The 15000-nt window shown below is 38.5% G+C and overlaps 1 protein-coding gene across 2 annotated transcripts in view; it reads left to right on the top strand.

Annotated features, from left to right (window-relative positions):
• sema5ba (sema domain, seven thrombospondin repeats (type 1 and type 1-like), transmembrane domain (TM) and short cytoplasmic domain, (semaphorin) 5Ba) overlaps nt 1-15000 on the top strand; it is a 127518-nt gene that overhangs the window by 74751 nt on the left and 37767 nt on the right. For both annotated transcript variants that reach the window (XM_079277439.1, XM_079277440.1), the window contains exons 9-10: nt 10856-10991; nt 11889-12096. In XM_079277439.1, coding sequence (XP_079133565.1) covers nt 10856-10991; nt 11889-12096 — 344 coding nt within the window. The remainder of the gene's footprint in view (nt 1-10855; nt 10992-11888; nt 12097-15000) is intronic.

Here is a 15000-nt window from a genome sequence, read left to right on the forward strand (position 1 = left end):
AGTCGCCCCCTGGTGGACACTAGAGAGAATGCAGCTTTAAGGCTTCAAAACATCCACAAACCAATTAATCGACTTACAGAAATCATATTTCTTTGAAAAACTTTCCATTTATTATTCTGATCAAATGATTAAGTATCAAGCAAAAATGACATCAATGATCTGTATAATAACTGGAACTAGAATATAATGTCATACTTAATGACTTATTCGTCGTAGTTGTGCTCGCTCAGTATCATTGAACCTTGTCATGCATTTTAAACGTTAACACACACACACACGTATGTGCAGCCTGACACATAAAGAGATCCTAAAATCCCTCCAATCCATAAAGTCTGTGAGTGAAGAAGAAAGCCACATGACGGTGCAGTAACGCTGCCGTCGCATCAACGTGCCGACATCAAATCTACCTTGAAATGAACTGTGAGCGCTGATCTGAACAGTGACAGAATCGCTGCTTTTTATTGTCCTTCCTGTCACAGACGTGTTTCTTTTATAAATGAACGCCATCTCTGCTCTTTGCTCGGTTTCTCCCCTTTCACTACGGCCCGCTTTATACTTGATGAGAAATATTGTGAAAAATAGGTGAAGTCTGGCTGAGAGTGAGAACACGCTGCAGTAAATGCTTTACGACGCTGTTATTCTCAGGCGACTGTGCTCTTCTGTGTCCAGCAGCAGCAGTTTGCTTTATTGTCTCGTGTCGCCGTTGCTGACTCAGTCTGCCTCTGAATGTGACTGTTTTGGGCCAAACAGCTGTTGCTTTCTTTTGCCGGCCTATTGTTGTGCGGTATAAAAATTTGTCGGGATAATCCCGGCAAAGCCTCGGTTCAATCTCAGGTCCCCGCAGCCGCGCAGCAGCTCTGCTGACTCGGCCCTTTGTGCTGTTTGTGCTGCGCTGCAGGTCTTCACTGAGGGTGAAACATCGGCCTTCGGAGTTTTTAAGGCTGGACTCTCTCTGCACTGATGTCGACACAAATCATGTGGAAATGCAGCGGTGGAAAGTAACTAAGTACATTTACTCAAGTGCTCCAGTATTTCCATTCTCTGCTTCTTTATACTTCTACTTCACTCCATCTCTGAGGGAAATACTGCACTTCTTCCTGTTGTTAAAATCAGATGTTAGTTATTATGCACAAAGATATTTATTGATTTCTTGGTGAAATTCAAAGCACATCAAAATAAAGAAGCCTCACAGTAACCAGCTGCAAGACTTCAGTGGAAAACACATTAATGCATCAATAACTACAAATCAATTCAGACTGAAGCTAAAAATAAATGTTCATCACAGGAAAATGTGTTGTTTACCACACAGCCAAACTTACATGCTTAAAAACATATATTTGATTCATAACTGAAACCGTGCCAGTATCTGTGTTTACAATCAAATATATGAGAACGATTTATAATTGACAGTGAACTGTGTGCACCAGAACATTATGTTTAACATTCTACAAGAAGGAAAACTGTGCAAACTATTTAATTCGAGGTTAAAGACATTTTTATATGTTCGGCAGGTTATGAGAAGGAAAAAAAGATGGAATGTTCTTTGCTTCTTTATTTTATATTTGGGAAGATTCCACATTCACAAAAAGAGATGGGCGGACTCCAAAACAATTTTATTATATATTAACAATATTCAACTCTTAAATGTTTTTATATGGCACAACGATAAACATTAAGAATAAGAAGGCAATCAGAACCAATCACGTATTTGAGTAATTTCTTATGGAGCAGTGTTAATTATGTCAGTCTTATTACTTTATTTCATTTTTCATTATAATGAATATATGTTTTTATAGTATGAGCAGTGTGTTTATATACTTACTGTACATACATTGTCTTGAATAAAGAAGAGTAAATAAATACAATGTACAGCATGTTGACCATCTCGCTGCTGCTCTGCAGAATGTTGACGCGCAAGCTATGGGGCAGAGCATGCGCACTAGAGACTTCCGCAGCCCGAGCCTGATAACTTCCGGTGTAGCCGGTCTATGCTAGCTTGAATACCAAAAGACTTGTCAGTTATCGGACCGAACTAATCAAACGTTGATAGTGAGTCTTTTATTTCACGGGCTTATTGAAAAGATTTGATTGAATTACCGTAAGTGTGCAGAGTTTGTAGCTTTATGGATGTTGTGACGGTGGATGTAGTGCCCCCGGTGGACCGGAGGCTAAACTGCAGGCTGTGGTAAGTAGCTAACTATCTAGCTAACGTTAGCTAACTCTTGTAACTGGCGGTTGGGAGGCAGAGCTAATGATGCTAACTCACTAATTGCTATATCAAATATTATATTGATAATATTATATATTTACTGTTCATTATTCTGAATTGGACCATTCTGCTTCATGAGTACTTTTGCTTCATGTACTTCAGGTATAATTTCACGCAGATTTTTGTTGTTTTGCATAAGTTTACTTGCAACAGAGTACTTCTACACTGTGGTATTTGTACTGTTACTTCGGTCAGAGATCTGAGTACTTCTTCCACAGCTGTGCAAAAGTCTTATTTTATTGTGAAATCAGTATTTTTGGAGCACATTAAAACCAAAATGACCAAAATGCTTTTCAAGAGAGGTTAAAAGTGCAATCACATCAGTAAAGTTGTAAGAAAGAAAAGATAAATGTGAATAATATAACTGCGTGTTGCACAGTAAACCAGCGAATATAACAAAGACATAACATGACAGATCTGAGCATGTAGTCAGAACAATGAAAAAGAAAAAGAAGGTGATAAACAGCAGCATCGTGGGATCTTGTTTAAGACGTGCAGAAACAAGCTCCAGCAGCATCGTGCTGCACAGACACTGCTGTTGATGCATATCGGCCGTTTGTGTTCAGCAGACAGACTCTGTGTTCTGATCTGAACTGATTGTGGCTTTCAGAGCACCGAGCAGCCGGGAGTTCATCGCCTCTCTGTTGTCTGGGGCTGAGCTGCACAGCCAATAGAAAACTCACCCGCCATCTGCAGCGACGCGTTCTGTCTATCCATCTATCGTCCATCTATATATCCATCTATATATTATCTATCCATCTATATATCTATCTATCCATCTATCCATCAATATATTATCTATCCATCTATCCATCAATATATTATCTATCCATCTATCCATCAATATATTATCTATCCATCTATCTATCTATCTATCCATCTATCCATCAATATATTATCTATCCATCTATCTATCCATCTATATATCTATCTATCCATCTATCCATCAATATATTATCTATCCATCTATCCATCAATATATTATCTATCCATCTATCTATCTATCTATCCATCTATCCATCAATATATTATCTATCCATCTATCTATCCATCTATATATCTATCTATCCATCTATCCATCAATATATTATCTATCCATCTATCCATCAATATATTATCTATCCATCTATCCATCAATATATTATCTATCCATCTATCCATCAATATATTATCTATCCATCTATATATCTATCTATCCATCTATCCATCAATATATTATCTATCCATCTATCCATCAATATATTATCTATCCATCTATCTATCCATCTATATATCTATCTATCCATCTATCCATCAATATATTATCTATCCATCTATCCATCAATATATTATCTATCCATCTATATATCTATCTATCCATCTATCCATCAATATATTATCTATCCATCTATCCATCAATATATTATCTATCCATCTATCCATCAATATATTATCTATCCATCTATCCATCAATATATTATCTATCCATCTATATATCTATCTATCCATCTATCCATCTATCCATCTATATATCTATCTATCCATCTATCCATCAATATATTATCTATCCATCTATCCATCAATATATTATCTATCCATCTATATATCTATCTATCCATCTATCCATCAATATATTATCTATCCATCTATCCATCAATATATTATCTATCCATCTATATATCTATCTATCCATCTATCCATCAATATATTATCTATCCATCAATATATTATCTATCCATCTATCCATCAATATATTATCTATCCATCTATCCATCAATATATTATCTATCCATCTATCCATCAATATATTATCTATCCATCTATCCATCAATATATTATCTATCCATCTATCCATCAATATATTATCTATCCATCTATCCATCAATATATTATCTATCCATCTATCCATCAATATATTATCTATCCATCTATATATCTATCTATCCATCTATCCATCTATATATTATCTATCCATCTATCCATCAATATATTATCTATCCATCTATCCATCAATATATTATCTATCCATCTATCCATCAATATATTATCTATCCATCTATCCATCAATATATTATCTATCCATCTATCCATCAATATATTATCTATCCATCTATCCATCAATATATTATCTATCCATCTATATATCTATCTATCCATCTATCTATCCATCTATATATCTATCTATCCATCTATCCATCAATATATTATCTATCCATCTATCCATCAATATATTATCTATCCATCTATATATCTATCTATCCATCTATCCATCAATATATTATCTATCCATCTATCTATCCATCTATATATCTATCTATCCATCTATCCATCAATATATTATCTATCCATCTATCCATCAATATATTATCTATCCATCTATCCATCAATATATTATCTATCCATCTATCCATCAATATATTATCTATCCATCTATATATCTATCTATCCATCTATCCATCAATATATTATCTATCCATCTATCCATCAATATATTATCTATCCATCTATCCATCAATATATTATCTATCCATCTATATATCTATCTATCCATCTATCCATCAATATATTATCTATCCATCTATCCATCAATATATTATCTATCCATCTATATATCTATCTATCCATCTATCCATCAATATATTATCTATCCATCTATCCATCAATATATTATCTATCCATCTATCCATCAATATATTATCTATCCATCTATCCATCAATATATTATCTATCCATCTATCCATCAATATATTATCTATCCATCTATATATCTATCTATCCATCTATCCATCTATCCATCTATATATCTATCTATCCATCTATCCATCAATATATTATCTATCCATCTATCCATCAATATATTATCTATCCATCTATCCATCAATATATTATCTATCCATCTATCCATCAATATATTATCTATCCATCTATATATCTATCTATCCATCTATCCATCAATATATTATCTATCCATCTATCCATCAATATATTATCTATCCATCTATATATCTATCTATCCATCTATCCATCAATATATTATCTATCCATCTATCCATCAATATATTATCTATCCATCTATCCATCAATATATTATCTATCCATCTATATATCTATCTATCCATCTATCCATCAATATATTATCTATCCATCTATCCATCAATATATTATCTATCCATCTATCCATCAATATATTATCTATCCATCTATCCATCAATATATTATCTATCCATCTATCCATCAATATATTATCTATCCATCTATCCATCAATATATTATCTATCCATCTATCCATCAATATATTATCTATCCATCTATCCATCAATATATTATCTATCCATCTATATATCTATCTATCCATCTATCTATCCATCTATATATCTATCTATCCATCTATCCATCAATATATTATCTATCCATCTATCCATCAATATATTATCTATCCATCTATATATCTATCTATCCATCTATCCATCAATATATTATCTATCCATCTATCTATCCATCTATATATCTATCTATCCATCTATCCATCAATATATTATCTATCCATCTATCCATCAATATATTATCTATCCATCTATCCATCAATATATTATCTATCCATCTATATATCTATCTATCCATCTATCCATCAATATATTATCTATCCATCTATCCATCAATATATTATCTATCCATCTATCCATCAATATATTATCTATCCATCTATCCATCAATATATTATCTATCCATCTATATATCTATCTATCCATCTATCTATCCATCTATATATCTATCTATCCATCTATCCATCAATATATTATCTATCCATCTATCCATCAATATATTATCTATCCATCTATATATCTATCTATCCATCTATCCATCAATATATTATCTATCCATCTATCTATCCATCTATATATCTATCTATCCATCTATCCATCAATATATTATCTATCCATCTATCCATCAATATATTATCTATCCATCTATCCATCAATATATTATCTATCCATCTATATATCTATCTATCCATCTATCCATCAATATATTATCTATCCATCTATCCATCAATATATTATCTATCCATCTATCCATCAATATATTATCTATCCATCTATCCATCAATATATTATCTATCCATCTATATATCTATCTATCCATCTATCCATCTATATATTATCTATCTGTCTGTCTGTGAAGAAGAGTGAGTTTTACTCTCTGCAAGTAGACTACACTGAGACTGGTTCACATAGAGGACCAGGTCTACACTGAGACTGGTTCATATAGAGGATCAGGACTACACTGAGACTGGTTCATATAGAGGATCAGGACTACACTGAGACTGGTTCATATAGAGGATCAGGACTACACTGAGACTGGTTCACATAGAGGACCAGGTCTACACTGAGACTGGTTCATATAGAGGATCAGGACTACACTGAGACTGGTTCATATAGAGGATCAGGACTACACTGAGACTGGTTCATATAGAGGATCAGGACTACACTGAGACTGGTTCACATAGAGGATCAGGACTACACTGAGACTGGTTCATATAGAGGATCAGGACTACACTGAGACTGGTTCACATAGAGGATCAGGACTACACTGAGACTGGTTCATATAGAGGATCAGGACTACACTGAGACTGGTTCACATAGAGGATCAGGACTACACTGAGACTGGTTCATAGAGAGGATCAGGACTACACTGAGACTGGTTCATATAGAGGATCAGGACTACACTGAGACTGGTTCATATAGAGCAGGGATTCCCAAAGTGGGGTGCGCGCACCCCTGGGGGTGCGCGAGCTGCCTCTAGGGGGTGCGCGAGAGGAAAAGTGTAATGGCGGTGCAGTCCTGTCTCCTAAAAATTACGTTCCCCCAAAACTAAAATGCATTCTCAATTACGTTTTACCACGAACGTATTTTCTCCCTGATTACGTTTGTGTTTGACGTACAAATACGCTTCTCATCAACATATCTTTGCCATACTCTAGTCTTTATTATTTTTCTGTGATCTGCCTCGCCTCTGCCCCGCCACCCACAAGTTATTGACCCGCGGCCTGTTCCGAGGGCTGACAGACCTGACGATCGGGTGCCTCGCGGCGGGGACGGCCGGAGACCTCGCGTCCCAGCGCCAACGGGTGAGCGCCCGCCACTCGGAACCATAAAACCAAGTCCCGGATTTCACCCGGGGGACATTCTGGAGGTATTGTGACCGGGTGATGTGCCTCGTTGCTGGGGAGGTATGAGCCGAGAGTGGCGGGGTGTTATGGAGGTATATATTACAACTCGGTGTTGTTCCCGTGCGTGGATGAGCGCATTTCTGCCGGAGACAGGCGGCGTGTTGTGGTCGTATTCTGACCGCGTAATAGGGAGAAGGAGAGGCGGTGGTGGAGAGGGAAAAATGTTAAAGAGATGGTGGAATGTATGATTGGAGAGAGAAGCGAAAAAGTTGGACGTGATCCCGGTGTCCAACAACACTGTCGCGCGCATCGATGCTTTGTCCGAAGACATCCTGGCTACATTAGTCGGTCGCGTGAAGAAGAGTGAGTTTTACTCTCTGCAAGTAGACGAGCCTACAGATGTGGCCAATCTGGCCAATCGTCCGTTACCTTCGTAACGTTACGTCCGTTACCTTTTCGAAGGCACGGTGCAGGAAGAGTTTGTGTTTTTTATCTTGTAAACAAACGCCACGCGCGAGCAAACTGTTCTCTCATTCGTCCGATTTTTATGCGGCTCTGTTGCTTTTTTTTTTTAAGGTGTGTGTGTGGGGGGGGGGGGGGGGGGGGGTTGGGGGTGCGTGAACCCGGTCGGGATGTAGAAGGGGGTGCGTGGCCTAAAAAGTTTGGGAACCGCTGATATAGAGGATCAGGACTACACTGAGACTGGTTCATATAGAGGATCAGGTCTACACTGAGACTGGTTCCTATAGAGCAGGAGTGTCAAACTCATCTTCTCTGGGCCACATCAGCATCACGGTCCCTCAAAGGGCCGGTTGTAACTGTAAGACTGTAAAACTAACTTCTCACAGAACTTCTCTAACTTCTCATTTTTATTTATTTTTTGCTGGCGGATTCGCGGGCCACGTAAAATGACGTGGCGGGCCGGATTCGGCCCGCGGGCCTTGCGTTTGACACGTGATATAGAGGATGAGGACTACACTGAGACTGGTTCATAGAGGATCAGGACTACAGAATACTCAGCAGCGTGTACTGATACCACACAGACACATTGTCGGCTTGTAGTCACGCTGGTGCATTCAGGGCCCAGCATCACGTTGATGTGGGTCTGAGGAGCAGGTCTGTGAGGTCAGCAGGTCTGCAGGTCTGTGAGGTCAGCAGGTCTGCAGGTCTGTGAGGTCAGCAGGTCTGCAGGTCTCTGTGAGCGTCAGCAGGTCTGCAGGTCTGTGAGGTCAGCAGGTCTGTGAGGTCAGTACGTTGATGTGGGTCTGAGGAGCAGGTCTGTGAGGTCAGCAGGTCAGCAGGTCTCTGTGAGGTCAGTAAAAGGCTTTTTGAACAACGTGATGGAAAATCAAGAGGCTTCTTCAGGAGACGAGTCGTGACAGCATCGGGCCGTTGGGATGAGATGAATCAGCAGACGGAGCTTCAGTCATCATGAAGGTGATCATCACAGCAGATGTCAAACAGCTTTTTAGGCCGACTCACTCACAACATATGGGCTGCATCCATTAGTGCAGCAACTCGCTGTCTGAACTGAGAGACGTGAAGTGCTCCAGAGACACACTTCCACTTCCTGTTGTGTCGAGCGCTGAGTGTGAAACCCGCTGTGGCTTCTGATTGGTCTGTGGGTTTCCTCTAGTGGGGTTTTGGGGGAACTGAAAAACCAACAAAAGCAATCACAGACGTCTCCAGCAGGCTCCGAGGGTTATTATATATCATCATGGGAATGAATGGCTCCTGATAGCAGGCTGGTGATGACTCAACATGCTGCATTGTAACTGCACCTTTGTGTAGATCCAGGACTAGAGTGACAGGAAGGAGGGTCAGAGGAGTCCTCATCACGAACCCTTCAGCACCACGGACTCATCAATGCACACCCACAAATATCACTTATCTTTAATTCCTTTTCATCGTCACTAGAAGGAGTTCAGTCCTGTTTTTATTAACGTTGAACGTTTAAAATGAGATCATTTCTATCGTTCTCTGTGTTAGAGAACGTTTTTCATGCGTTTATTTTCCCAAGAATTAAATGTTGTAATTAATTGTTTATCTGCTTAAAAAATGAATGAAGTTCACGCCTTCAAGTTGTACAACAATGCTGCACCCAGACTGCTAACGTGTGTCCTCCTGCACTGACTTCCAGTTCACTTGAGGACAGGTTCAAGGTTCGACTCTTTACCGTGAAACATCTGCTCTGCTGGCACTCTAAAGTAAAGGCTGTGCTTCCTGTTGACACTCATCTTGTAACCTTACTGGCTGAGTTGGATTTGTTTGATGTGTTTCTTCTCATTTTGTATTATGTGGTCACTTCCTGTTCACTGGTTGCAAAAAACAAGATGGTGTCGGCCAAAATGGCGAACTGGAGGCTTCAAAGCAATGAGAGGCGTGATGACGACTACGTCCACTTCTTCTATGCAGTGTGTGGTTAGAACATAAGCAGTGCTTCAGTAGCAACGGTAAATACAAATAATCAGGAAGGACGAGCGTAGAGAAGCCCATTCCAATCTGAACAGCTGAACAAAAGCTCGACATGAACACGCTGAGAGGCTCTGAAAGCAGCACCGGGTCCTTCTCTCACGTTATCATCTTCTACCCCGTTCTTTATCAGCGTCCCAGCAGCCGGCTGCTCACCGAGCAGTGAAAACACTGAAGTGAGCTCCTGGGCTGAAGATAAAGAACAGAAAGTCATTACCTCGCAGCACATTAAGGCCGTAATAACTTTACTCTGTTAGTTTACTCTGGTACGTGACACCTGAGAGCGTCAGCTGTGTGTGTGTGTGTGTGTGTGTTTGCACATTATCTGTGCACCTCCCCCCCCCAGGGCTTAATACAGTCCATGTTCACTGTGCAGCGCTGATAGCATAGCTTAGCCACGTAGCGCCTGTTTAGTGCAGGTATCCATTAAAAGGATGGAGCACATTACAAAAAGGGCTTCATGGACACAGCTGCTGTCTGTCTGTCTCTCTGTCTGTCTGTCTGTCTGTCTCTCACAATGTCTTACTCTCTGTCTCTCTGTCTGTCTGTCTCTCTGTGCGTCTGTCTCTCTCTGTCTCTCTCTCTCTCTCTCTCTGTCTCTCTGTCTGTCTGTGCGTCTGTCTCTCTCTCTGTCTCTCTGTCTCTCTGTCTGTCTGTCTCTCTGTGCGTCTGTCTCTCTCGATGTCTTACTCTCTCTCTCTGTCTCGCTCTCTGTCTGTCTGTCTCTCTCTCTCTGTCTGTCTGTCTGTCTGTCTCTCTCTCTCTCTGTCTCTCTGTCTGTCTCTCTCTCTGTCTGTCTGTCTGTCTCTCTCTCTCTCTCTCTGTCTGTCTGTCTGTCTGTCTCTCTGTGCGTCTGTCTCTCTCGATGTCTTACTCTCTGTCTGTGTCTCTGTCTGTCTCTCTCGATGTCTTACTCTCTGTAGAAGTAATATTGTTCTGTAATAATGTATTTTTCCGCTCTACAGTAACAGTATTGCAGCGTCAGCGGTGTGCGCCTTCAACCTGAGCGCCATCACCCAGGGCTTCAACGGGCCCTTCCGCTCCCAGGAGAACCCCCGCTCCACCTGGCTGCCCACCACCAACCCCATCCACAACTTCCAGGTGGGTTCCACCCGCTTTCACCTCATCCACACTGGCTCCAGTGCATCGATCCGTGTCAGTCTTTAACCAATCAGATGGCTTCGATTGGCTTAGAACCCTAACCCTACTCGTTCTCCTCCTCTTGGTCTCCAAACACCTGATGGAGTGTTGGTGTTTGCCTTTTGTCTTTTAAATAACTTCTATCTGTCTGTCTGTCTCTCTCTGTCTTACTGTCCTACTGTCTGTCTGTGTCTCTCTCTCTATCTGTCTGTCTTACTGTCCATCTGTCTCTGTGTCTGTCTCTCTATCTGTCTCTCTCTCTATCTGTCTGTCTTACTGTCCATCTGTCTCTGTGTCTGTCTCTATCTGTCCATCTGTCCTTCTGTCTGTCTCTTTTTAAATACAGTGGTAGTGAAGAACATTAGTTTCAGGCGGTTCTTGTTCTCAGGCTGTTTCACTCCAATAAAAACTAAACGATTTTAATTGTATGAATACAAAGTGAACCATCTGTGATATGAAACCTCTCCCAGCTCTGCTCAGCGTGTAGGACAGCAGAGACAAATATAACAAATATAACATGGAAAAATAGATTTGTATCAGATACCTAACAAATAAACACATTCTAAACTATAAAAACAATCATTGCTTCACATCCGAAACCATCAACTGCTCCAAACATCATCTACCAATAGATCAATGTCTCACTCCAAAGAAACTGCAGCTTTCACGAGTCATATCCAGAGCGTCTCATTAAAACGCATCAAACAATCTCAGACGCAATTACTGAGCATGGAATTCAGAGTTAAAAGCAATCAAAGCAGACGCGGCGTATTGGTTTTCTTACAATGCAACGGCTGGGCTGGTTTTGGTTTTTCTTTCCCACCTCACCCGTCTCCCCCTTGTTGCCCCCCCCCCCAGTGTGGAACCATAGAGGACAAGGGTCCCAACGAGGGTTTGACGGAGCGCAGCCTGCAGGACGCCCAGCGGCTCTACCTCATGAACGACGTGGTGCAGCCGGAGTCCGTCGACCCGCTGGTGATGCAGGACGACGTCCGCTTCTCCAACCTGGTGGTGGACATCGTCCAGGGCATGGACACGCTGTACCACGTCATGTACATCAGCACAGGTTAGCAACGTTCTACAGGCTGCTGCTACTGATCTGATGGTCAACGATAAACTTTATGTACACTCTGATGGTTAACGTTAAACTTTATGTACACTCTGATGGTTAACATTAAACTTTATTTACACTCTGATGGTTAACGATAAACTTTATTTACACTCTGATGGTTAACGATAAACTTTATTTACACTCTGATGGTTAACGTTAAACTGTATTTACACTCTGATGGTTAACGTTAAACTTTATTTACACTCTGATGGTTAACGTTAAACTGTATTTACACTCTGATGGTTAACGTTAAACTTTATTTACACTCTGATGGTCAACGATAAACTTTATTTACACTCTGATGGTTAACGTTAAACTTTATTTACACTCTGATGGTTAACGATAAACTTTATTTACACTCTGATGGTCAACGATAAACTTTATTTACACTCTGATGGTCAACGATAAACTTTATGTACACTCTGATGGTCAACGATAAACTTTATTTACACTCTGATGGTCAACGATAAACTTTATTTACACTCTGATGGTCAACGATAAACTTTATGTACACTCTGATGGTCAACGATAAACTTTATTTACACTCTGATGGTTAACGACAAACTTTATTTACACTCTGATGGTTAACGACAAACTTTATTTACACTCTGATGGTTAACGATAAACTTTATTTACACTCTGATGGTTAACGATAAACTTTATTTACACTCTGATGGTTAACGACAAACTTTATTTACACTCTGATGGTTAACGACAAACTTTATTTACACTCTGATGGTCAACGATAAACTTTATTTACACTCTGATGGTTAACGACAAACTTTATTTACACTCTGATGGTCAACGATAAACTTTATGTACACTCTGATGGTCAACGATAAACTTTATGTACACTCTGATGGTCAACGATAAACTTTATTTACACTCTGATGGTCAACGATAAACTTTATTTACACTCTGATGGTTAACGACAAACTTTATTTACACTCTGATGGTTAACGATAAACTTTATTTACACTCTGATGGTTAACGACAAACTTTATTTACACTCTGATGGTTAACGATAAACTTTATTTACACTCTGATGGTTAACGATAAACTTTATTTACACTCTGATGGTTAACGATAAACTTTATTTACACTCTGATGGTTAACGACAAACTTTATTTACACTCTGATGGTTAACGATAAACTTTATTTACACTCTGATGGTTAACGATAAACTTTATGTACACTCTGATGGTTAACGACAAACTTTATTTACACTCTGATGGTTAACGATAAACTTTATTTACACTCTGATGGTTAACGATAAACTTTATTTACACTCTGATGGTTAACGATAAACTTTATTTACACTCTGATGGTTAACGACAAACTTTATTTACACTCTGATGGTTAACGATAAACTTTATTTACACTCTGATGGTTAACGATAAACTTTATGTACACTCTGATGGTTAACGATAAACTTTATGTACACTCTGATGGTTAACGTTAAACTTTATGTACACTCTGATGGTTAACATTAAACTTTATTTACACTCTGATGGTTAACGTTAAACTTTATTTACACTCTGATGGTCAACGATAAACTTTATTTACACTCTGATGGTCAACGATAAACTTTATTTACACTCTGATGGTCAACGATAAACTTTATTTACACTCTGATGGTCAACGATAAACTTTATTTACACTCTGATGGTCAACGATAAACTTTATGTACACTCTGATGGTCAACGATAAACTTTATTTACACTCTGATGGTCAACGATAAACTTTATTTACACTCTGATGGTTAACGACAAACTTTATTTACACTCTGATGGTTAACGACAAACTTTATTTACACTCTGATGGTTAACGACAAACTTTATTTACACTCTGATGGTTAACGATAAACTTTATTTACACTCTGATGGTTAACGATAAACTTTATTTACACTCTGATGGTTAACGATAAACTTTATGTACACTCTGATGGTTAACGATAAACTTTATTTACACTCTGATGGTTAACGACAAACTTTATTTACACTCTGATGGTTAACGATAAACTTTATTTACACTCTGATGGTTAACGTTAAACTTTATTTACACTCTGATGGTTAACGATAAACTTTATTTACACTCTGATGGTTAACGATAAACTTTATTTACACTCTGATGGTCAACGATAAACTTTATTTACACTCTGATGGTTAACGATAAACTTCATGTACACTCTGATGGTTAACGATAAACTTTATTTACACTCTGATGGTTAACGTTAAACTTTATTTACACTCTGATGGTTAACGATAAACTTTATTTACACTCTGATGGTTAACGATAAACTTTATTTACACTCTGATGGTTAACGATAAACTTTATGTACACTCTGATGGTTAACGATAAACTTTATGTACACTCTGATGGTTAACGTTAAACTTTATTGACACTCTGATGGTTAACGATAAACTTTATGTACACTTTGATGGTTAACGTTAAACTTTATTTACACTCTGATGGTTAACGTTAAACTTTATTTACACTCTGATGGTTAACGTTAAACTGTGTCATTGATCTGTGAGGGGATCAGTAAGAATCATGAATGAATGAATGAATGAAATTCATTTATAGAGCGCTTTTCACAGACATAACATCACAAAGTGCTGAACAGAGAAGAAATTTAAAAGCATGAAAAAAACAATATGACCCTCGGGTCAATAAATTACATACACAGAGAAAAATAAATAAAAAATTTAAAACATATTTTTCATGGATTCACTACGGTCTGTAAGACCACTAATATCGTAGAAACATACCTTGTCTCAAATATGTAACCTGAAAAAGAGAAGTTCATTTTAATTTGCCCGTACACAAGATCTTTCTGATGTTTAATCTTCTTGTCCG

Source organism: Melanostigma gelatinosum (genome assembly GCF_949748355.1).
Source record: "Melanostigma gelatinosum genome assembly, chromosome: 10".
Taxonomy (NCBI): Eukaryota; Metazoa; Chordata; class Actinopteri; order Perciformes; family Zoarcidae; genus Melanostigma; species Melanostigma gelatinosum.